Source organism: Calonectris borealis, chromosome Z, assembly GCF_964195595.1.
Source record: "Calonectris borealis chromosome Z, bCalBor7.hap1.2, whole genome shotgun sequence".
NCBI classification, from domain to species: domain Eukaryota; kingdom Metazoa; phylum Chordata; class Aves; order Procellariiformes; family Procellariidae; genus Calonectris; species Calonectris borealis.
The window spans coordinates 32,015,180-32,040,274 of NC_134352.1; the positions used below are offsets into that span (position 1 = coordinate 32,015,180).

A 25,095-nucleotide genomic window follows, 5' to 3' on the forward strand; every position below is an offset into this window, starting at 1 on the left:
TGAAGCAAATACATAAATAACTCAAAATATGATTGAGACTGTGAAAGACTTTTTAAACTAAGACAACATGATCCAGGTTAACTTTTTTTTTTTAAACACAGTGAATATATGAATTGTCTACACCTGAATTAAACATATTTAACAATTAAAAAATTTAACAACCACAAAAAGGAAAAACTTTAAACAAAAGTGAACATCATTTGATTTTAGGGCACACAACAGCCCCTTGCAGTAGCTTCCAACAGTGGCCTTACTGTTGTGTCTCCTACAGATGCATAAAATGAAGTTAAACTCCACATTGAGGTGATGGCTAACAGGGCAACATAATGGTCACATACAGCAAAATGCCACACCCTGGTCACGACAATATATCCCACTGCAGAGTTTCCATCCTGTGCGGGAACAGCACGTAAAGATGTCATTCTGTCACATATTATTCAAAAGCTACTTTGTGGCCACAAACTGCTAGTCAGCACTAACCTTTTTGTCACGTAACGTTTGAATAATGGGAAAGCTTTGGGTTTTATAGTTTTACTCCTTGTATTTAAGTTTTTAAATGACAAGGTCACTAAAACTCATGCACGCTGCAAAAAACATCATGCAGTAGTTAAGGTAAACCATCCAAGCAGTTTTTATTCATTAATATTCATAAATACACACAGCAGCTTCATTAGAGATTTTTCATTTTTTTCCTCTTCAGTTTGAATGTGGAGTATTAGGAGAGCCTTTTGCATGTCAAGGTACAGGACACAGAGCTTTTTGCTCTGCACTGCAACCTACATTTACCTGCTAGAAGTAAAAATTAGTTAAGTGGAAATGATTATCATATATATCTTTTCTCTCTTTCTTTTGAATGTACACAATGTAACAAGAGTGACAGACCTGAAATTACAATCACCAAAACAAACCCAAGATAGTTGTTGTCCACTTTCATTGGCAAATACAGCACAGAGGACATTGTCTGCAAAGTGGGATGTCATCAAAGAGGAGGTGGAGGAGGCTCGTTTCCTTTATTACTCTCTTTTAAATTTAGGTTTTCTAAAGCAACATCTAGAGGCATAATATCTACACAGCCCATAGCACCAAAATCTGCAATCTCCCCCCGCTCATCCTCATCTGAGGAGGAACTTTCTTCCCGCATCAAAGTGGACAGTAGAAGCTCCTGAACAAACAGGCTGCAGTCTGCCCGTTCGCTTTCCATTGACTGACGCTCTGCTTCCGACATCTTCGGATCATTCAACCTGTACAGCAGCAAGGGAGGAGAAGACAGGCAGTTGGTGAAAGCCCATTTCGCCAATGACACTACTGACAGGTGCCGAAAGGCACTTGAAAACCACTCCTTCAGGGTAGGCCTGCTTGCCCTTCGACATGTACAGCTCTGGCAACCTCCAACACCTCAGTACAGCAGGCACGCATTTAACAAACCACCTTTCCCTGTTGCTACAACAGCATTCAAAGTGGAGCCTAAAGCTAGGGGAGAATAAAAAACTATTTGTGAGGTTTCCTGCTATTCATGAGTCTTTTAGGGAGGGCTGTTGTGATTTCCTAGACACTCATTACATGCCTGTTTTGTTTCTAGGTCAACTTCTAAGTCCACATATGCCACAAAATACATGACCGCATGTGCAAAGCCTAGGGATTCCCAAAGCACAATAGAACGTTCACTCCACCACTTCTCCTAGGTTATAGTGCATGCCCTGATAGGCAAGGAAATTGCTCACTCCAACTCTGAAAGTCACAATCTGTGACACTTGCAGCTACTTTGATTAAGTTTCTCAAATAAATAATAATGAGTTTCTGATTGAAAGGTGTCACGTATTATCTTGCGCTTAGACAAAAATCAGATTGACTCAAATTCAGGTTTCTTGACACAGGAGCTGTTAAAATGCCCACACTCTTTCACAATACCAAACAGACAAACAAGAGTATATATGGGGCGGGCATGGCAGGAGAGACATGGAAAACATTTTTATTTCAGGTCAATAGCCAACCTTCTAAGAGAACTGGAATGACATAGTGGGTGACTCCTCTTTAAAACAACCCTGGGATCTAAGTATTCTGTTAATTAACGGCATCCTTTATTTGCTTTGTTATCCAGTCTCTAAAATAATTAATATATAAACCTCTATTCAACCTTCAGCTTTTAGTAAAGATTAATTTCCTTCTAAACAATACTGACTCTCTCCCTCTCCATTATGGCTCAATTCTATATGCTTGTATCACTGGAAATGCATGATTTTGTTAAGAAATATTCCTTTTGTTCCTCTTCAAGTTGAGATGCAGCAACTAATGTTTACCCATTGCTTAGAAGCAGACAGACAGTAGGTTTGAAAAGATGTTACAAATGCAAACAAAAGCGCAGTATGTTGGCTACAGCCTTGATGAAGGATCTGGCAGAAGTCCCCTGCCTGGAGTCATAAGTAACTTATTCAGCCAAAACTCAAAACCAGCCTCCTTTTCAAGGTTTGCAGAAATCCATACTCAAGTCTAATCCTTTAAACATGTTCCTAGCTGCGTCAAAAAAAAGTACAGCGCGCTTGTGAGATTGCCTCTCCTTTTTGCAAATACCACCGTAGGACATTTCTGCAGCCAGCTCCTGGAGTTGGCTTTCCAAAAGCAGAATAACTCCCTTTGGGCCAGCTATAAACTGCTACTCTTGGATATGAAATTATGGGTTTTACTTTCGTGCTAGAAATGTGGATGAAGCAAGTTTTATCTATTACACATTCTGTGACTACTGTTGACGTCTACCAGACTATATTCTGAATGATCAATCAGCCTGTTAACTCTGGGTTATATTTGATCAGACATTGCTTTACTAGGGCATGTGCCTAACTCCAAACACTTAAGTTTCATTGAGGTCTCTGTCAGGACTGAGGCAAACAGAAATGGTAAAAGGTAAATACTAGCAAATACACAGAACAAGTTACCTTGTAAGAAGAAACTGGGAATTCTGGATAGTCTGCTGACTGTTTTCTGTGTTAGATGTGTTGGTTGTTGTTGTAGATTGTGTCATAGTGGTGTTGACATTGATCGTGTTGGTGCGTCTAGTTGCATTGCGTGCAGTCTCCAGTTGTTGTCTTGCTGCCTGTGCATGTTGTCGTTCCAACTGCAGTTGCATCTGCAGCTGCTGTAACTGAGAAGCAGAAGGGCCAGAGGAGTTGAGCTGTCCTCCTGCAGAACGCCTCACGCCTGATAGCTGAGATAAAAGCTCTGCCAGAGAAGAGAAAGTTTCTATGATGGAAGATCATAAATAAGCATTACACAATAGAACGAATACACCCTGAATTCCAGTGCATCAGTTCCTTTTTTCAACCAATAAAATCAAAGAACAAACAATGCTGAAGAGCCCATGAAGCTCTTGAAAAAAGTCCTAGCATTCAATGTCTCAAAGGGTAAGGAAGATTAAGACTCATTTATGCAGATTTATTCCAAATAAGAAGTCAAAGTTTATGCCTTCAAAATAACAGGAGAGCCAATCTACAGGAAATGCTTGGCAAATTATGTCCTCTGCAGCAATTCTCTGAAACTTCAGGTCAAAAATAGCAACTGATAGAGAAACTACTTCATTTTGGCTTTGGTTGGGGATTTTAATTTCTTAACAAATGTTCCCTCAAAACGCAGGCTTTACCTTCCCAATATCCAGAGGGAAGCTGTGCTGCAGCAAAGAGAAATATCGTACCGTTGCTTCAAATATTTAATAAAAAATATTTAATTAAGAAAACATATTGAAGTATTGCCTCACATCAAAACGGAAGTGGTCAAGCATTTTTGCTGTATGAATTTTTACTTCTGCCAGAAGTACAGAGAAGGCCTAGCAATTAAAAAAACTCTATCCTTAAGTCTTCCAATTCAGAGGGATGGAATGCTTATAGCAAGTTTCATCCATAAAGAATTTTTTGAAATAAATATTAGCAGCAAATTACGGCTCAGTGCATTACTGCAGAATCTCTTCTACACCCTGTGTTGAAGGTACTTCTTACATCACCTGCTTGCTGTAGTTGATGCAAGGGCAGAGGAAGCAGGGGATGATGCTGCTCCTGCCCCTTACCTCTACATTACAAAGTTACTATATAGGTCATGATAATTTTCCTTCCATTGCATTAACAAAATATAATCCTTCTAAATAAGGCTTTCTTTAAGGGAATAAAGCAAAATGCCGTTGTTTTCCATGTCAGGAACACAGGATGGTCAAGTCATTTTTACCAGCACTGATAGCAATACCAAGATTAAATAACTTATTTCCATTGTAATTACTAGGAAACACCACAGGGAGAAAAAAAATGTAAAAAAAAAATGTAACAGATGCTATAAACATCATTTATTTTAAACAGAAAAATTCTGGTGGGCTTTCCTATTTATTACTCGAGTAAAAGGGAAGATGTATGAAACTTCCAGACAAGATTTAGATGTATTTATTCTCACTGTAAGTTAAAGCATAAGTTACAGCTTAGAGTATAGTGAAACAGCATTTTGGAAGCAGATGTGAGCTCAACACAGAGCCTTGGTATAAGAAGGGCACCCAGCTCAGTGTGCAACTGAACTCTAAATGCACAAACACAGCTCCCACCAAAAAAGAAAAGATTCAGAAGAATGCCACTTTATCCCACATTTAATGCTGGTAAGTGCGAAGGCCTTGTGAGGCTGAGAACAAACCTCAGCAGCCACTCCACATTTAACTGAGCTGAACTAACTGCTCTTGTAAGAGAAAGACGAGGTCTTGCACTGGAGGCTTCACAAACATCCTCCCTCCTTGAACAAACTCTACTCCTTTTCAGACCCTCCTGTGACCTCACTTAACTTACTTCCCAGCTAATTTAATGAGTTAAACGAGGTCACAGTGGGCCAGCAGTGCACCAAAGTCAGTAGAAGGCAGGCAAGAGGACGATGATTAAGGAAGGCAGTGGAGCCACAACTCCCCTTTCAGGGTCAATGCCTCATTAAGCTGGCTGGCTACTTCCCTCTGAGGAAGTCACAACATGACAGTAGGAAGCTCCAGTCTAAGCATCACGCCTTCTTGGCATCTGAAGCAAAGGTGGGTTACGGCAGAAGGTTTCCCTGACACTTACGCTGGCGTGGTCAAAGACCACTGCATAAAAATGTTTAGATTTCCCCTTAGGGCAAGCTGTATTTGTTTTCAGAATTGTCTTCATATTTTAAGTGTCCATTAATACTCCAATTCAGCTAATTTCGTCTTCATTGAGACAGACACTGTCCTCCATAAAGACCTTTATCCACATGGCAAATTACTAAAGCAGGTGATGGAAGTTGGACACAATCACTTGTAAAAATATACAACATCTGTGCATAGATTAGGTTTGGGAATAAGCCTTACACTGTCTAGAACTAAAAGCACAAGCTACAGGCAGTGGTTTCAGCTTCAGCATCTCCATGTGCAGGCCCTGAGACAACCCAGCCAGGCACACTGCTCACCTGCAAGCAGCCATCGATCACACTTGCGCTGTGCAGCGTATCTATACATTCATAACAACAGAAAGCAGGGCAACTATTATCATCTTGAATTTTACTTCCCTTGTGTAAGAAGGACACTGGGGTAAAACTCGTGATTACAGCTCTTACCAGCTATAGGATCCATGGCTTCTCTATTGCTTGGAGAATACGAACTCTGAGAAGATGAAAGCCCACCAGGGGAACTGGTAGTAAAGTGCATGTTTGATCTACGTGCACGGGGGCCTCCCAAACCCCGGCCTGGGTGGAACATCCTACGTACATGCCGAACACCACTGGATTCATCGTAACCAAGAAGTTAAGAAAACAGAACTGTTTGGCATTGAGTATTAAACGACAACGACATTTGATGGGTGAAATACTCAGGTGCACACTGTTCTTCATTCATAAAATAATGATTCAACTTCTGAAGCAAAGCTAAGGTACACTGTAGCTATGGTGCAAGTCAGACTTACTGATCTGAACTCAAGATACCCAGTGCTGTGTACACCAAAGTCCCTGTATTTCTCCAGCTTTTTATGATGTCTAAGAAACATCAGGATTAATTTCATAGGTTTTTTAGATCAAAGTTTCCTACTCATTAATCTGAGAACTCTGAAAAATGCATGTTCAACCAAGCTTATTACAGAGACATAGGGATTTTATTCTCCCTCTCCAATTCTTACGTTAAGTATTGAAAATAATAAAAAAGTTTATTGCCATTCCTATCAAAAATACATAATAATTACTGTATTCCTTTTGACTTTTGTACTTCATGCTTTTATCCAAGAAATTTCATCACTTCAATCCTTAAGAAAATGTAGGTTTTCAGCAGAGTTCAGCACTTTGAACACACCCCTTTGTTTCACCTTTCCTCTTTTAGCCAAAGAAATGCCACTAATTCCAGTTATGATGATGCCCTTCCCATTTTCCCCCATTTCTCCATATCACATGCTTATATTTAAAGTCATACCTTTAATACATTTTCTCATATAAATTAAGAGACAATAAAGAAATTATTTAAAGCTTATTTTTGTCATTCCTCCAAGACAGTCCAGATAAGGCTTCCTTTTGTTTTAAAAATCACTAGTATAATTCACTAGTGCAAAATAAAATAGCATAGACTTGAACATTTTATTTTACTGTTACTAAAGTTTTAGCTTAGATCCTCCTATCTCCCATGTTTTTTATTTTTATAATAGTACGCTTACCACTGGTATGGTATCCATTACTGTGTAAGAGTAGCGTCCGATGTACTTTTCATAAAACGCAGTTACGGTGCCGAACCTTAGGATGTCATGGACGTCAAGAACTTAAGACTGAAAGAAATTACTAGACTTCTCATGGCAAGAAAGGACTTCCGGCTATTACAAAAAGATTTTACAGAACGTTTGCCCCTTTCAAACCTACTAGTTACACTACAGTGTAAAACACTTAACATCTAGGGTGTAAGAGGAAAATCTCCCCTGGCACAGAACACACTTTGCCTAGCACAGAGTGCCTTGCACCTCTGAGTGTGCTAAAACTGGATGCTACTGGAGACAAGACGCTGTATTAGATGGACTACTGCCCCCATGCAGTTTGGCAAGCTTTTCATAACTAGACCTGGTAGAAAAGGGCAGTATCTGGGGATTTTTCAAGCAGACACAGGACTGTGAGGTAACTTTCCTAACTCCAGCTTTTGAAGTGTTTTGAGATAAATATCACTCTTTAAATACAAGCTAAGCATGCACCCAAGTCTTGCCAGCTATGCTAGAGCAAGAAAAACCTCTGTAAACCTTAACTTGTGACAAACAGATAAACTGAATAGCCATGTGAGAACTATTTGTATGATTGATGCTGAAAAACTGTATTTAATAAATTTTCAAATATTTTCCTGCTAAAGTAAGAAACTGGGCTTTAAAGAATTGTCCCCAGACTGTAGGAATGAAGGACATATCTTGCAATTGCTGCACAAGGTTTATAACAAGAAACACATGCAGCCTTCTGGGACAACTTGAGGAAAAAAACCACAAAAAACAAAACCAAAATAAACCACGCATGCCTAATCAATACTTAGAAGATGAGGCCACTCCTCAGAACTCTAGTAGACCCAACAATAAAAACTTACCTCAAACTGTAACAAAAATCTTCACTCTAGAAGAAGTGCAAGAAAAGAGCCTTCTGTCTCTATCTCCTTTTTGTACACGAAGGTTGTAACAGAGCACAGAGTTGTTCCGTACAGCTTTAACTTCATATGAAGACATTTAGAACAGCAATATAGTGGTATCAAAGAGCAGCTTTCTAACAGCTCCCTGACTTTGGCAGTTATTCTTTCCTACGCTGCCAGACTCTTGATGAAAAGGGGCATCTCCTCTTTCTTTTTTCCTACTTTAGCCCTGCCTGTTGCTAGATGTGATGTAAAGCCAACATGGAATACTCACTTCAGGATACACTTATCAGGTTTTGGAGACTTGACAACGCTGATCACCGAAGCAATAGTGTACAAGCAAAAATTCTACATGCGTTGTCTTTAATGCTGAATTGTGGACAATGTATTCCCAAAATACATCCAAGAAAGATCCATTTTAGGATGACTGACATTGAAGCCTTACTCTGTATTTGAAAAGATTGATTTCTCAAACATTTCCGAATTAAAAGTCATCTGGTGGTATCTCTGATACTGGAGGGGGAGAAAAAGCTACAGAAGCATGAACTCTCAAACATCATGTTCATTTCAGTAGGAAATTAATTTCACTCTGTAACTGGGAAAATTTAAACTTCCTGGCCTCCAGAGCAGTTAAGCCCAGTAATGTTGGAGGCCCACAGTTTGACCTTTGGTACATTGCTCTGTAGTTATTAGGGATGTAAATTTTGTTAGAAAAATATTAGGCAGATGCTATGAAAAACTCGCAGTTGGTAGAAAGAGCAGAACTAAATTGATACAAGAAAAATTGCTCAGTGACTTACTACACCAGTCATCAAGCAACATCTCAGAGCCATCCAAAGGTTAGGAAGGTCCAATGGTCTGGAAGATGCTCTCCCCTCATCAATCTCATCCCACCTCCACCTGAAAGGGAGGATGGCACGACTCTGGCTTGGGGGACACCTGGCCATGGGGGACCTCCAGGGATGCCTGGGACCAAGCTCTCATGGCCAGAGCCACCGCACTCAGCACCCTGCTCCACCAACGGCTGAGAGCCCCACTCCTGTCCACAGGAAAAGGTGAAGCAGAGATAACTGCCTTTACCTGACTTTCTTTACATTATTGGTTACTCCTGCACAGAGCCAATAAACACCTAGACTCCTTTACACTGATCCAATTATTGTGTAGTAATTAACATGTGCATTTAGTCTGTCCTGACTCTAAACCATGGTAACACTAACAAACTTAAATGCAATCAAACACAATCATAATTGAAATGGAGCCGTCTCCCTTCTGTTAACGTAACGAACTCCAGTGGCTAGGGTTTGGATTTTTTTTTTACTGCAGTAAAAAAGCCCCTGCTAGGGCTTAGAGTTTTCTTTTTTCCCCCTTTTTAAAAATCTTTAAACAAAAAAGCCACCATCAAAGTAATAATGTAGTCACATTTAAACAAACAGACAAAAAACCACAAAGGAATACTTCAGAGAGATTACTTACTGTAGGTAGCTACATAGCCTGCATGCCATTAAATAAAATGCCCAAACCAAAATACATTTCATCAGTTAATCCTGGGAGGGGGAGAGGGGGTTGGGGGGATTTAAAAAAGAAAAATATTCTTAGAACAAGGATAAAAAAACCCAATAGTTCCAGCTCTTCAGCCATCAAGCGTAGATAAATCTGCATAACCTGCTGCTAAGGTAACTGAAAGAAAACATCCTATTTCCTAGGAAACCTGAAAGTTTTCCAAGTTATATTACAAAATGTCAGTAGCACTATGAAATTACATTATTAAAACATGGTGTTAAAAGTAGTTAAGCAAGTTTAAAATCAGTCGTCAAAACCAGCTAAGCTCAAATCGTCCTCAGATCATCATCTTCATGTCACAAATACTTACAGCACACTACTAATCTGGATACATAAAGCAGCATCATAACTAATACCACAGCACAAGTAGAAAAACCTCTCCGTGTCAAAGTTCTTTAAATGTTTTTGCTGTTAGAGCAAAAAGCACTGTCAAGGATACCTATAATTTATTCACAATCTGGTACTTACACATTTTTAAACTAGCAAATGAACCTTTTTATTTTTGACATACATATCTTTAACAACTTAAGTTCCAGAAAAACCGAGGTATGACCCTTTGACTATAAAAATCAAAACAAGTCATCATGGCTACTAGATGAGACAGTCTAGCCTCTTTGCCTCAACTTGGAAAGGATATTAAATCTCTAGGAGCTCTGTGTTCCAGTGTAAGATGAGCTGCAAAGTCATCTGTGACATGATTCGGATCCCCTCCAGGTAATGCTGCACATATTGGACAAATCTGAAATGACAAAGTGAGAAAAAAAAAACAACTTTATAGATTTTACACAAAACAGAACTTGTATAATTGAGTTAATCATTAGACATTGATTCTTATGCTTTAAAATCATATTCTAGGTATTCACAAAGACCTGGATAGCAAGATATTAAAAAAAAACAGAAAATGTATTCAAGTGCAGACATTAATTTAGACATCTTTTACTTTATGATTTTCAGAATGCTATGAAAACCAGAGCTAGAATTTTCAAATTCAATTTGCAATGTCTTGAAAATTAGTCTTTGTATGCCAATTCTGCCACTGACAGTAGAGTCTGATTACACAGGATTACTATGTGCCTGCTCGACTCTCATTCCAGTAGAAGAATCAGAATGAAACCACACGTCAGTATTTGCTGAAGTATCAACCTGAGACCACACAACCAGGCAGTGCATAACTACAGCTTTGGCAGAGGTTTGATCTCCATATCCCTACACAACAGTATTTTGGGAGAAGACACTGACGTCTGTCTTTAGTTTGTTTCTTTGTTGTTTTGGGTTTTTTTGTTTGTTTTAAACCAAAACACACGTTAACCAAGCAGAGAAACAATGCCATTACAATTGCCATAAATATGACTTGTTTTTTGAATGACTCCACAAACAGCTTGAAAAAATCTTCAGTTTTTCTTTAAAGTAGTTTTGCAGACTGATTTTAAAGCTTTACAGATGGCAGCAAAAAAAAAATCCATTCCACAAAATTCTTCCCCCAAATGTTAAGTGCTCAAATCAACAGCACTTTGACAGTTAAAAGCAACTGCTGTCTATGAATGTACCTCTCTGTTCCTCAGTCAAATAGTCTGGCCTTTATGGAGCAACTCTGGCTGCAACATAAAGCCCAGGTTCCCAGTGCTCTTCATGCATATACTCAAGTTGTTGACAGAAGATCTCAAAAGATCGTGGGTATTAAGAACACCTGTATAATAGCACACACATCTGTGACTCTTATGGAGGTGAGGACAAGGTCTTAAAATAAGTTTACTGTAAAATCTCAGCTGCTTTTGACAGTATCTGCTACATCTTTAATGCCACTTTAATTTTAGTAGTCAACTCTGAGAAGAAAACCAGGCATTTTAAAGCTTTTTGCTACAACCCCTTCCCCTTTATTTTCAATGTTCAGCATTTCTCTTCACAGAACTCCTCTTTCCAGATTTTTCACCACTACAGGAGACATAAAAGTGGACACACTACAGAGCAAAGACATCTTATTACAGTGTATTATAATAAATACTCAACTATGCCAACATATCATACAGGGACACAGGAATGGATGTATATTGGACAGATGGTTCTAAAGTCCATAAACTTATATAGAAGCTGCTTAGACATCAAGAATGTGTTTCAGACCAGCAAAGCAATATTTTTTCATTTAAACTACTCTGAGGAAGCAGAGCCCCAATATGAGAAGAACACCACACTTCTGAAAGCAGCAAAGTGAAAGAAAGTTCTTTTGCTAAAAGGACAAAGGCATTATAAACTGTGTATATTTGCCTGAAAAAACAGAGACCCAGCCCTCAGAAAAACATTCAGCTAAGAAAAAGTTATAAGGGACAATGAAAAGGAGGGAATCTAAGTATCCTAACACTAATTCTAAACATGAACTAAACTTCCAAGAACTCCCTGACTGGGAAAAGTTACTGAAGCATTGTTACACACAAACAAAAATTTAGTTAAAGCATAAGCTCTGGCAAAATCACAACACAGACTGAAGCATCACTGATTAAGCACGACACAGCTAAAAATCATTGTTAATAGAACATGCATGAACAAATGGTGCAGATGAAAGGAAAACATTGTCAGAAGTTTCTCCTGAAGTTATGATCATTCGCATTAAAAAATCATCATGTTACCCTGAATGATGCCTGAAAGATGACTGCAAAGTCCTAAGTCAATCACACTCACAGAATACCTGTCAGTTTCTAGAAGTGTGCTTATATTACCACTACCTCCCTATTTACACACAAGGTAACCACTTTAAGTGACAGTATTTCTGTAACCGCAAGAAGAGATGCTGTGATTTTCAAGAATGAAAACAGGAGCCATTCAGACTGTCTCAGATTGCCTATTTCACTACTGCAATAAAAGCTCTCCTCAATTTTACCAGCAATGTATCAACAACCTAGCCTTAAAGTTCACATACAAGGAGCCTACTTACTGCCTTGCTAAACGTGAGAAAGTTGCTGCAGTGCAATGTAATAGTACGAAATTTGTGTGTCTGTTCTGAAATGAGATTCAAAGATGACATCTGATGAAGTTTCCTAAAATTTTTTGTATTTACAATGCTAGCAGACTTCTAGTTGAATGCTGCATTTTATTTGGAACAGTCAACTGACCAGAAACCCAACGCCAACAATAACAATCATCATGCTGACAGACAGATTCTTCTGCACTTGCCTTACAATGCTTACCAACACCCTTGGACATTACTGGTGAAGAAATATTGGTAATTACCAAAATCATATGATTTATTCTTTTTAGTGTGTAACCTTAGAGACTTAATCAATCACAAAACTTATGATAGACATCAGTATAATTTTCCATTGAAATATCCAGAACTAAAACAATCACCTTCGAGGAAATATCAAACTCTCCTCCTGAATTTCCTCGCCACAACCTCAACATGCTGGGGTGCCTCTCCGAAGTGCCTGTATACTAATGCACACAGCATGGGAAATAACCATGATGAGTTGGAGATCTGCGTGCCGTTGCAGGGCTACGATCTTCTTGGGATCACGGAGACATGGTGGAATGGCTCCCATGACTGGAGCGTTGCAATGGAGGGATACGGGCTCTTCAGAAAGGAGAGGAAGGGGGCTCTTTAGAAGAGGAAGGAGAGGCTTGCCCTGTATGTGAGAGAGCAACTGGAGTGCATGAAGCTCTGCCTGGGGATGGAAGAAGAGCTGATGGAGAGCTTATGGCTTGGGATTAAAGAGAGGACAGGCAAAGGTGACATTATAGTGGGTGTCTACTGTAGGCCACTTGACCAGGAAGAACAAATGGATCAGGCCCTCTACAGACATAGGAGTTGCCTCACACTTGCAGGCCCTGGTCCTCATGGGGGACTTCAACCACCCGGATATCTCCTGGAGGGATAACACAGCATGACAGCAATCCAGGAGGTTCCTGGAGTGCACTGATGATCACTTCCTCCTCCAAGTGACTGAGGAACCAATGAGAAGAGATGCTCTGCTGGACTTCATACTCACTAAGAAGGAGGGGCTCATTCCGGATGTGAAGGTCAAAGGCAGCCTTGGCTGCAATGACCTTGAGATGGTGGAGTTCAGGATCCTGAGGGCAGGGAGGAAGATGAAAAACAAGCTCACAACCCTGGACTTCAGAAAAGCAGACTTTAGCCTACTTCAACTATCTGCTTGGAGGAGTCCTGTGGGAAAAGGACCTGGAGGGTCGAGGGGCCCCAAGAAAGCTTGTTAATATTCAAGGATCATCCCCTCCAAGCTCAAGAGTGCTCTGTTCCCAATGAATATGAAGTCAGGCAAAAATGCTAGGACACCTACATGGATTAACAAGATGCTCCTGGCCAACTAAAACACAAAAAGGAAGCATACAGAAGTTACCCTCCTAGGGTAATTGAAGGAATATAGAAACATTATCCAAGCATCCCAGGACAAAGTAAGGAAAGCTAAAGCCCAAATGGAATTGAATCTGGCAAGCAATGTCAAAGGCAACAAGAAGGGCTTCTAGAAGTACATAGGCAACAAGAAGACAACTAGGGAAAATGTGGGCCCATTGCTCAAAAGATGGGGGACGTGGTTACATAGGACACAGAAAAGGTTGAAGTACTGAATGCCTCCTTTGCCTCAGTCTTTACTAGCAAGACAGGCCTTCAAGAATTTCCAGTGGGAAAGTCCAGAGCAAGGAATACATTCCCCTGGTGGAAGAGGATTAGGTTAGAGAATACTTAAGTGAACTGGACATACTTAAGTCCAGGGGTTGCAATGTGATGCACCCACAAGTGCTGAGGGAGCTGGCAGATGCTGTTGCGAGGCTGCTCTCAACAATCTTTCATCAATCATGGGGACTGGGTGAGGACTGGAGTAAAGCAAATGTCACCCCTATCTTAAAGAAGAGAAAGAAGGAAGACCTGGGGAACTAACTACAGGCTGGTCAGCTCACCTTGATCCCTGGGAAGACGATGGAGCAGCTAATCCTGGACACCATTTCCAGGCACATTAAAGACAAGAAAATCATCAGGAGCAGTCAGCATGGCTTCACGAAGAGCAAGTCATGCTTGACCAACTTGATAAAGTTCTATGATGAAGTGACTGGCCTGGTAAATGACTGGAGAGCAGTGGATATTGTCTACCTGGACTTCAGTAAGGCCTTTGACACTGCCTCCCATAGGATCCTCATAGACAAGCTGTTGATGCACAGGCTGGATAACCAGACAGTGAGGTGGAGCGAAAACTGGCTTAATGGCTGGGCTCAGAGTGTGGTGATCAGTGGGAATTTTGCTGATGACACAAAACTGGGAGGAGTGGCTGATATGCCAGAAGGCTGTGCTGCCATTCAGAGGGACCTCAACAGGCTGGAGAAATGGGCCAACAGGAACCTTATGAAGTTCAACAGGGGGAAGTGCAAAGTCCTGCACCTGGGGAGGAACATCCCCAGGCACCAGCGCACACTGGAGTCCACCCAGCTGGAAAGCAGCTTTGCAGAAAAGGACCTGGGGGTCCTGGTGGACCATGAGCCAGCAATGTGCCCCTGTGCAAAGAAAGCTAATGGTCTCCTGGGCTGCATCAGGAAGAGCGTTGCCAGCAAGTCAAGGGTGGTGATCCTTTGCCTCTATCCAGCACTGGTAAGGCCACACCTGGAGTACTGTGCCCAGTTCTGGGCTCCGCATCATGCACATACTGGAGAGAGTCCAGCAAAGGGCTACGAAGATGATTATAGGACTGGAGCATCTCTCCTATGACGAAAGGCTGAGAAAGCTGGGACTGTTCAGCCTGGAGAAGAGCAAGCTTGGGGGGGATCTTATAAATGTACATAAATACCTGAAGGGAGGGTGAAAGGAGAATGGAGCCAGGCTCTTTTCAGTGGTGCCCAGTGACAGGACCAGAGGCAGTGGACACAAATTCAAACACAGGAGGTTCCTCATGAACATCAGAAGACATTTTTTCACTGTGAGGGTGACTGAGCACTGGCACAGGTTGCCCAGAGATGCTGTGGAGTCTCTATCCTCAGCGATATCAAAAAGTTGTCTGGACATGGTCCTGGGCAACCAGCTGTCGGCGGCCCTGCTTGAACAGGGGATTGGACAAGATGACCTCCAGAGGTCCCTTCCAACCTCAGTCAGTCTGTGATTCCTGCCTGCAAGTACCTAACATTGCTGTACATACCAGTTACAATTACTTAAGAAAAATCAGCAGAAAGTAAACTTATCTGCACCACTCTGAACATAAAATGGCAAAATTTAATGGACCAAAAATTCTTTGACTTATTCTTTGAAAAACTAGGGGGTGGATAGGGGACTGTAAAATAAAAGTGATTCCGTCCCTGTAAACTTAAAGACCTAAAAATAAGTATCTCAAATAAAACACATCTTTGGACAGACAGAGATAATACAAGGACTACAAGCTCAGTATCTAAACAGAAATTATTGCTTGAAAGCCTAAGGGCACAAACATTTAGAATCCATAATATTTTCCTCTTTAGTAATGTTGTAGCCTTTCACCTTTCACTGCAGTACCCAAGTAGTTTTATGTGCATGCACACTAAACATTCATCACAAAAGCTAGATTCAAAACTTAGCACAAACATTTACAATCATATTCAAGGACTAAAATATTGTCCTTTATCATTGTTTGGAACAAAGATATGACAATGTTGCAAACTGACTCATAAAAAGGAAAGTTTTTTTTGTTGTTGTTGCGGTTTTTTGGTTGGTGGGTTTTTTTGTTGTTGGTGGTTTTGTTTTGTTTTTTTTTTTAATACATACAACTCTTTCAGGAATCAGTGGAGTAACGGGTCTCTAGAATCACAAATTTAGGCTTTATGTACCGAGTTCTAGAAGTCACAGCTGCAAAAAAAGGTTGTGTCAAATTTAAAAACCTGGAATCTTAACATTCTGTGTCAGGAACGTATTACTGACATCAAGTGGTGCAAGTCAGAATTGCAATACTAAGCCACTGAAGAAAGTCATCCAAACGTGGAACTTTTAATGGCTGATGTTATGTTTGAAAGTTGCACAGTTAAAGAAAAACCTCAAGGAGATGACAAAAATTGCAGCGTGTCACTAAGTTAAATTATGATCCTACAGATTGTGAAGTAAACTGTTTCACTTCCTATGTTTTTAAGAAAGATCAGAACACCTTTGAGTCTCAAAAAGGTGGACAAACCACCTCCCCTATCACTCCTTCGCACAAGATCCTTAAGAGGCTTGGACAGGAAAGGTTCATTTTCTTCGACAGAATTCCCTGGAAGTTAAGAAAACTAGAAGACTAGAATAGAGAACCTATTTATCTCTTCACACGTATTAGTGATGAGCAATCCACTTCAAACATTCACATTTTTCTAGGAATCTACGGTACAACGAGCACCCTGGATGTCATTCTGCTAACCTAGTGTCTCCTATTCCCAAAGACAACCAGGATAGCAGGAGCTAACACCTCAGATTAAAGTATTTCTGTTGACACATGTTTAAGAAGTACGTTTTTAACCATGTCATGTGTCCTAATGGTTAGGAATGGCGGAAAAACCGCTGCTTTGACAGCATTAGTTTCAAAAGAATGACAACTTCCGCTGCATAAATATACCAGATCCACCACAAAAGCTATTTGAAAAACACACCAAACTGTCTGCATGTCTTCCTCCCTCCTGCAGTTACAAAACACTGGCACAGCTATGAGCTTCCAGGACAATTACACACTGGTTATGAAAAGGGAGACACAACTACACAGAATAACCATGAGAACATTCTAAAATTTGTCTTATAGGATAATACATTCCTAAACATGGCAGCCTTTGTATCAGAAAAACCAAACAGATATCATAAAAGAAGAAAGCAAGCTCATTATATTCCGATACGCATGAAACACGAAAGAATTTTGATGTCACCGTCAAATGTAGTATGTCTTCTGACAAAGCATTTAAATGAACTCATGATTCAAGAAAGAAAAAGAACAGGAGGATACCAATTTTCCAGACGAGAGATTCTTTTTAATATATTTTCACCACAATTGAAAGCCAATTCTGAAGCTTCTTACCACTTCTGTTGATGTTTCTGCATGCTCAGAAGTAACATGTTCTTGAAGAGATGTTTCCGTATAACCCATTTTCCCACAATAAGGACAAGTAAAAGATTGTGGCTGCTCTACAGAGAAAGCTTCTCCACCATAGTACAAATCTGGAACAGAAAGTGTTTAAATAGAGGTTACTTCAAAGCAGTAGCATCATTTACTTTGTTCATGTAAACCTGTTTATAGATGTACTTCAATATAATCACTGCAAAATTAATCTGGTAAGTAATTCAAATGGTCATTTTAATCTTGTATAAGGGCCATAGGCTGATATTCAAGAAGTATTCAATTACTGATGACAAAAAACAGACTACATTTCATTTTCATTAGCAAACATAACATGGTTTTCTAATATTCAGGAGGAGCAAAGACTCCTATGATGATGCTGCTGATACTTTTCCACCACCCTTCTTATCCCATGTACAGGGTCACCTATGGCATTTTTCAGTCATAAGATGAGTTTTCAAAAGCTGAACTCTCAACAGTACCTCAAAAATTTAGAATAAAATTTAGAAGTCCTCAGTGATACCATATGTCAATATTTAATGCCATAGCTGAACCACCGCTTCACAATAAGTAGTTCTAGAAATGTCTCAAATAATAAGTCTTAGTTCTCCAGAGCAGCATTTGAGGTTCCATTAAATGTTTTATACAATAAGGCACAGAAGTAACTTTTCATGAAAGAATGGAATTGCATAGCAGATATGATTGAAATAAGAGAACTACGCAGACTGAAAGTCAGCATAAATGTAAGTTGGAAGACAAGCCCAAAAGATTAGCACCCCCACCCCTCCAAGATGAGGGGGTGCCACAAACAGATGCCTGGAATCATTATTAGAGGGAAATCCCAAAGGTCCTTGCACAACGTGTATCAGGACTCAGTTCTGAATGCATCAGAGTCACCCAACACATGAACAGTGGGCATTTCCTTGACAAGTTGTCATGCATTCAGCTGGCACCCTACAACAAGACATGTGGTATGTCTTAATTCAAAACATCTATCCTTACCTGATCCCCTATAAATGCATGGGAAGAACCAGTGAAGCTATGAAGAGGAAGGTCCACCTTCCCACATTTGTGGGAGAGGTCGCTGACCAACACTTAAATATACCATATTCAACTGAAGATGACAATACTACCAGATTGGAAGAAAGCTTCTTACAAACTCTTTAATCTGCTTGTTTGGTTTATAAGCGAAGGAGCAATCAGCTATAGAGTGTGTTCTGAATGCTCAAAAACAGGAACAGCAGCAAATTCCCCCATGTCAAAGCTTGTAAAACTATCTGTAGTTCTTATCTATTACTCACAGTAAGCTTGTGTTTATTCTATATAGTAGATTGGTACTACTAATTAATTACTCTGGCAGGTGACCAGAGAAACTGGGTCTGAGGCAGGATTACACTATTAGCATTCAGAACTCTGACAGTCCCCCTGTATAGGTGTTAAGCAACAATCATCCTACAAGATGAACCAATTCGATTTACTTACATGCACAACTATCTTTTGACTTGAATAGCTTCTCTAAAATTACTGCACACATATTTTCCAGGTGGTGATCGGTCTTGTTTCCAAGTCTTCCATTCTCCTCTATTGCAGATATGCAATATGATATGCAATAAAGACTTACATGAAAATTAACTTGCTCCAAGTTTGAGATGTTATGGAGACTGTTTCAGATACAACACACAGAAGATCTACAGAATTCCCAGAACCCCAAGATTTTGGAGCTCCTAACCAGTGCCACTTCAGTGCATATTTCACTAAGTACTCCTCTGAAAGTTTTTCCAAGAATCACATTCAGAATCCCATTCTGATGTAGCCAAAAACCTGAGCTGGGGTAAAAAAAATTACCAATATGCTGCAGCATACTCAAATATGAAGAATTTACATATATCGTGGTTTCAAATGAGGAAAACACAAACAAGGTTTACATAGCACAAAGTTCTAAGCAGTCACTAAAACAGTCTCTGAATGGATCAGCCATACAGACTCTGGAACAGATATTCTTTCAGAAAAATATATCTGTAAGGCAAAGAATTCAAAATGATGTTGTCTAGAACAGATAAATGCAAAATCCTTCAATAAAGATGGATGAAAGAATCTTCCTTTTAACTATATGCAGAAAAATTCTAATTAAAGCAGCTCATTACACAAGTTGTTACCGTATATAGCAAAAAGGAAAGCTTTGAAAGCATTCTTACTTCTACAAAGTCATTGCACAGAGGAAATGTAAACTTCAGTTCTCACTTTTTCCGTGTCCTAGAGATATACCAGAGTTAAAACTTAAATAAAGATTCTGAGAACAAAATAAGACAGCCAAACTTTTGAATGGAATATTTAAGAAGAATTCCAAATTTAACTGCATTTAATCTGCCCAAAACAGCACATGCAAACACTATATTGTTCTCTGAAGCTCAATAATTCAACAAGAACTTCTGCAAAAAAATTCTGCATACCTGTGGGAATAGCAAAAATGCCAGTCATAAATACATCAAAAGCTAATGACAGTTTGTTCAGTTATCCTCTGATTTCCCTTAAGCTTTGGTATGATCTTCATGATGATGACTAAATACCTATTTACCGATTGGAAAACTGAAATTCTCCACCACTGCAAACATACACACACATACAAGAACACCAAGTCAAATCTTCGTTTGAGGACTCTTTCTAGCTAAGCAGACTCATTTCTGGGAATTTTCCAACTCCTGGCATCTTATATTCTGATCTGGATAAAACAAGATGATGATGATCAAAAGAAGAAGATAATGAAAAAAGGGGTAAATCATCTTATTCTTTAGAAGATTTGCATATAAAAGTATCTTCTGCATCTACTATCTAAAAAGAAAAACAATCTCTCAAAATTATCATGTGGTCTAAAAACCTCTACCTATACACCTCACTACTTCATGAATCTAAGTATTTTCAAGTAAGGCAGAAGTACCAACTCCAACTTCCCAGCTAAGCAAAGGGCACAGGGCCACAACCAATCTGAAGAGACTGACAAATAAATCAGCATGCAGGTAAAAATATCTTTTTCTTAGATATGTTGTTAGCTCAGTCCAGATGTCAAGAATTCCTACAATACACGCTGTTCTGTCACAGAGCGGAGAGGTTTGACGAGTACTTTCAAATCCTGTGTTTCCGGTCCTTGCTTTTAGGGAATATGAAACATTTATTAATTAAAAAAACAAATATCTGAGTTCTTTCCAGCCCCCTGATTATACTCCTGCATGTTCTTCTCCTTCCACATCTTTCTCATAATACACAGCAAATGTACATGCACATGCCAAATAAATATGCCTTTATTTGGAAAAAAAAAATGTTAAAAAATGCACCTGTCAGAATTGAAATCAGTCACTGGCAAATCCAAATATTTTTCCTTTGGAAGTTTATACCTCCCTTCTTTTTTCCTCCTCAACTTTAATCTCTCCCCACCTCTTGCAATCAAAATCTGTACCTTTTCTAAACTGAAATACAGGTCATCAGATAAGTTTTCTTTTAAACTATGATGTAAATTAAAAACAAAAAGGTTAGTAATTAAATGATATCATGAACCTTTGTGTCTAATTTTAGCATTGAAGTTACTGAATGGATATTTTTCCACCTGTTTCGTTTTTAATAGTACATCAAAAATCCTAAAAATTATGAACACAGTCATGTTATTGACTACCAAAGGCTCATTTGCTAAAGAAGATCCTAGCAATTAGCTAGGTAGTATGGGAAAAAATGAAAAGGTCACACCTCCATGGCTCCAGAAGCGAGGCAACATACAATTGTATTACTGTCTTCATTTACAGTTGTGTTACTGTTATGATGCAACTGGCCCATGACCAAAGAATTATCCCTTCTGGCCACAAAGAAATCTTTCAGATAATGTATTTTGGTTCCTTCCAAATACCTTCCTACACAAAAGCAGGAGTCCATAATTCTTCAGACTCCTCTGGACCTCTAAAGCCCTCTTTTCAAAGTAGCTAGGAAGACACAGTTGCTTAGTAAAAAAGAAAACCGGACAAAATCACATCCCTCTAGGACAAGATTCATTACCCACACTGCTTATCAATTTAAGAATACAAAGGAGTAAAAGGATCAGAATACTGTCTAAAGAGAACTCAAAAATAGTTTATGAAGTTAGATTTCAAGCTCAACAGTGTTTAGACATTATAGCTTTTCTTGGGGGAAAAAAAAACCCTAATTTAATGTGACAACCAAAAATATGAACAGTTTTGCTTTACTATCCATCTATAGCTACAGACTGCTTGTATTTAACATTTAAATCTAACTAACACATTCTTAAAATTGGCAGGAGGTTAAGTAATGAGACAGAAATACAGTAGGATTCCTTAGACAAAAATCAACTTTTAAAGAGATGATTCAGGACTACATTTTATAACAGCTTGTCCTTGCTTTCTGTTAGGATGTATTTCTTTACAAGGGTACACAGCAGTCAGGAATTTTAGTTTCACTTTTCTTCATATGAGTAATGTAATTGCAATCTGATATCACATATAGATAAAAATGTTGGTATTATACAAATTGTAGTGTATTTGACTGAATTTTTTTTTCCAATGTTTGAAGAAACTAAATGGTGGCAACACACCAGACTTTACAAAGTATATATATTCCTGTATCACTGATAAAGCAGCCATACTATTCAAAATAGTATTACCCTTAAAACTGCTGTTAGTTCTGTTTTGCTGCAGATTTTCTGAAGAAAAAACATTCTAAAACGTGCTACATACTCTGCTATAAACTTAAAGAAATAATGCTTACCTACCCTCTATTTATAAACATTTGCATAAAGGAATGGGCCAACAGGAATCTTACGAAACTCAGCTCAGCCCTGCCCTGTGCAGGCAGACCTGGGCAGCGATGCCGGCAGGGCCAGGGAGCAGCTCTGAGGAGATGGTGCTGGGTGCAGGCGCGTAGCGAGCCGAGCAGGGGCCCGCCATGTGCCGAGGGCAGCGTGAGTAGGGGTGATCCCCTCGGCTAAGCACCAGTCAGCCTTATCCAGGCACCGCACCTCGTTTGGGCCCTCCTAGTACAGGGGAGATACCAAATTGAAGTGAGTTCAGCAGAAGGCCATTAAGATAGCAGGGCCGAAGCACTCACTCTGTGAGGAGAGGCTGCAGGGCCAGCATGATTCAGCCTGGAGCAGACAGCTTTGGGTCACGTAACAGTTGCCCCCATACCTACAGAGATAGGATCAGGGAGATGTAGCCAGGTTCTTCACAGTGCCGCAGTACAGGAGGACAAGAGGATATAAGAAAAAACATTTTCCACCATGTAGACAGACAGTGGAACAGGATACCCAAACAGCCCCTGTGCCATCTCCATTCCTGGAAGTTTTCACGACCCAAGCGGGCAAAGCCCTGACAAACCTGGTCTGACCTCACAGCCTGGAGCAGAAGGTTTGGACCAGAGACCTCCAGAGATCCCTTCCAACCAGAATTATCTTATGACTGATCCTATGAAACAAAAGATACACAGTGACACAGCTGTAATACTCGTCTAGACTCTAATATTCTCTTAATCACCAATGTTGTCCTTTACAGACTGGAGGGATCTACTCTCAACAGGGGGGATCTCTACCCACCTCAGTGGCAGTGCAAGAGCCACATTTGCTAGAGTGAAATGCCAGCTTAGTTGAATCTGGAAACAGCTGCTCATTCCTTCCAGCCAGAGCATCACTATTTCAATCTTTCAGCAAGTTTCCAGTACAGCTATGTCTAGCAGGAAGAAACAGCACATCCTCCATTTTTCTTCATGCAGTTTCATCAGCTGCCAATCTCAGTATTCAACCTCACAGCCAGATAGCGGTGGGCTAACTGCTTCACTGTGAGACACGCTGCTAGGGCTGACAATGATTACATGGCAGGTATTCAGTCATTCGTCCAGCAGCAGCTGGGTGTTTTGTTCCCTCAGCAGGCATCAGGCCCTGAGCTGACCAGCAGGACTTAGCTACCTTGACCAGCCTCAATGCAGACCTCCACACACACCCTCTGTCTGTGGGCTACATCTAAGGTCTGACCATCTGGCCACTGAACTATGCTGCAGCTGCACCCAGCCCTCCTCCTGCCTTAGGTGGCTTTCCTGCATGGACCCCAGAGCTGACTTGATACACCTGCTTTGTCTGGGACCATCAGCTGGACCTGCTTTGTTACCAGCCCTGCCCTGCACGCCCTGTCAGTGAGGACACTGCCCCTGCCTGTGCTGTGGTCAGCCTCAGCTCCTGGTTTGTTATTCCTTGTGGAGCAGCCCTGGAATTGCTGCTCCCCAACAATAAGAACCACATGCTGAAGCCATGAACGCGCACAGATACTAATGAAGATGAGACAGGATTTGCAGCCCATCTGCCAATACTGAGCAGTGCCAAAACAGCAGCTGCTCTCAAAGGCAGGGTCAACTAGCTGGGGAGCAGCTCTGCTGAGAAGGACTCGGGGATCCCAGTGGACAGCAAGTCAAACATGAGCCAGCAGCATGCTCCTGCATCACTGAAGGCAAATGATGACCTGGGCTAAATCGGTAAGACAATGACCATCAAATCAAGGGATGCGATTATCCCGTTATTTGGCACTTGTTAGGCAACACCAGCAACATAGGGTTCAGTTTTGGTCTCTCCAATTCAAGACAGATATTGATAGAAAATGGAGAGGATCTAGGGGTTTTTTGGTGTGTGTGTGTTGCGTGTGCACGCACACGTCTGTGTCCACCACAACAGTCAGAGGGTTGGAGAACTTTATGTAAGAATGGTTGAAGGAATGGTGTTCATCCGCCCTAGAGAAGGCTCAAGGTGGATCTCATCTCCAACTTCTTACACGGAAAAAGTAGTAGAGGAAAATAGAGGTACACTCTTCAAAAGGAAGCATCATGACAAGCTGCAGGCACAAGCTGCTTCTGAGAAAATTCCGCTTCGATAAAGGAAAACAAACAAGGACACCCCAACATTCACTGTAGGAACTAAACAGTGGAATAGGTGGCCCAGAAGTGGTGAAAGATTCCTCGAGGGAAATACTCAAGACTTGGCTTGATGGGATAGCCCAGCTTACGTCCCTGCTTTCAACAGAAGGTTGGATGAGACGATCTCCAGAATCCCCTTCCAAACAAACTAGACTATTCTATGATGCTCTGACTTAGCCAGATACACACTTACCAGCCAGATCTTGTTCTAGTGGTTGAAAAGTCACAAAAGCCTCAAGCTGAATTCTGTGAATCTAGTCAGACCTCACACTACACATTGTCAAGGTAACCATTATTTAAGCAGCTCTCTTTGCCTAAGAATTAGGCACAAAAAGTGGCAGGATCTTCCATCACACAAGCACCTGAGCTGACAAGTGAAGGTACACTTGTTTTGTACTTTGATAAAAGTAACACAGTATGATTTTGGCAGAGAATTCTACTAACAATTTATATTACTTTCTTTGTCAGTATAACACCTTTAAAATGGTGGGGGTAATATACAAGCCACATGCTTAAAGTCATAAACAGCTTAGGATTCTTTTTTTGGAGAAAGAAAACTGGGAAATTTGCTCTGAACTTCTCCATTGTCCTGACAAATTGTCCTACAAAAAGCACAAAAGTACAATGACTGCATGGTAAGCACATTCCTGTTCTTTACACAGGCCTATTGCAATTCTACTGTTTGACCCCTCAGAAATAAACTAGTTGGATTTACGCTTTAAAGGCTACTTGTCATTACATGTAAAATTTCGTATTTTATTTTAAGCTCTGTCCCTGTTACAGCAGCCTATCACTCTTGGTGTCTGTGTTAAAGCATTTTTTCCAGTGTTTCTTGTGGGGACTGAAGAACAATAGCGCTGCCATTGTTCTGGATCCCATCTTGCTTCAAAATTAATGCTAGGCCATACACTGACTCCTGAAAGACGAATACGCCAATCAGATGGTACATGAGTG

At 40.2% G+C, this 25,095-nt stretch overlaps 1 protein-coding gene across 1 annotated transcript in view; it reads right to left on the bottom strand.

Moving 5' to 3' along the window:
• Positions 1–607: 607 nt before the first annotated feature.
• LOC142075580 (E3 ubiquitin-protein ligase KCMF1-like) overlaps positions 608–25,095 on the bottom strand; it is a gene marked incomplete at its 5' end in the record, with an annotated part of 53,425 nt that continues 28,937 nt past the window's right edge. The window contains 5 exon segments of the mRNA XM_075137067.1: positions 608–1,241; positions 2,931–3,234; positions 5,581–5,766; positions 9,806–9,896; positions 17,152–17,291. Coding sequence (XP_074993168.1) covers positions 980–1,241; positions 2,931–3,234; positions 5,581–5,766; positions 9,806–9,896; positions 17,152–17,291 — 983 coding nt within the window.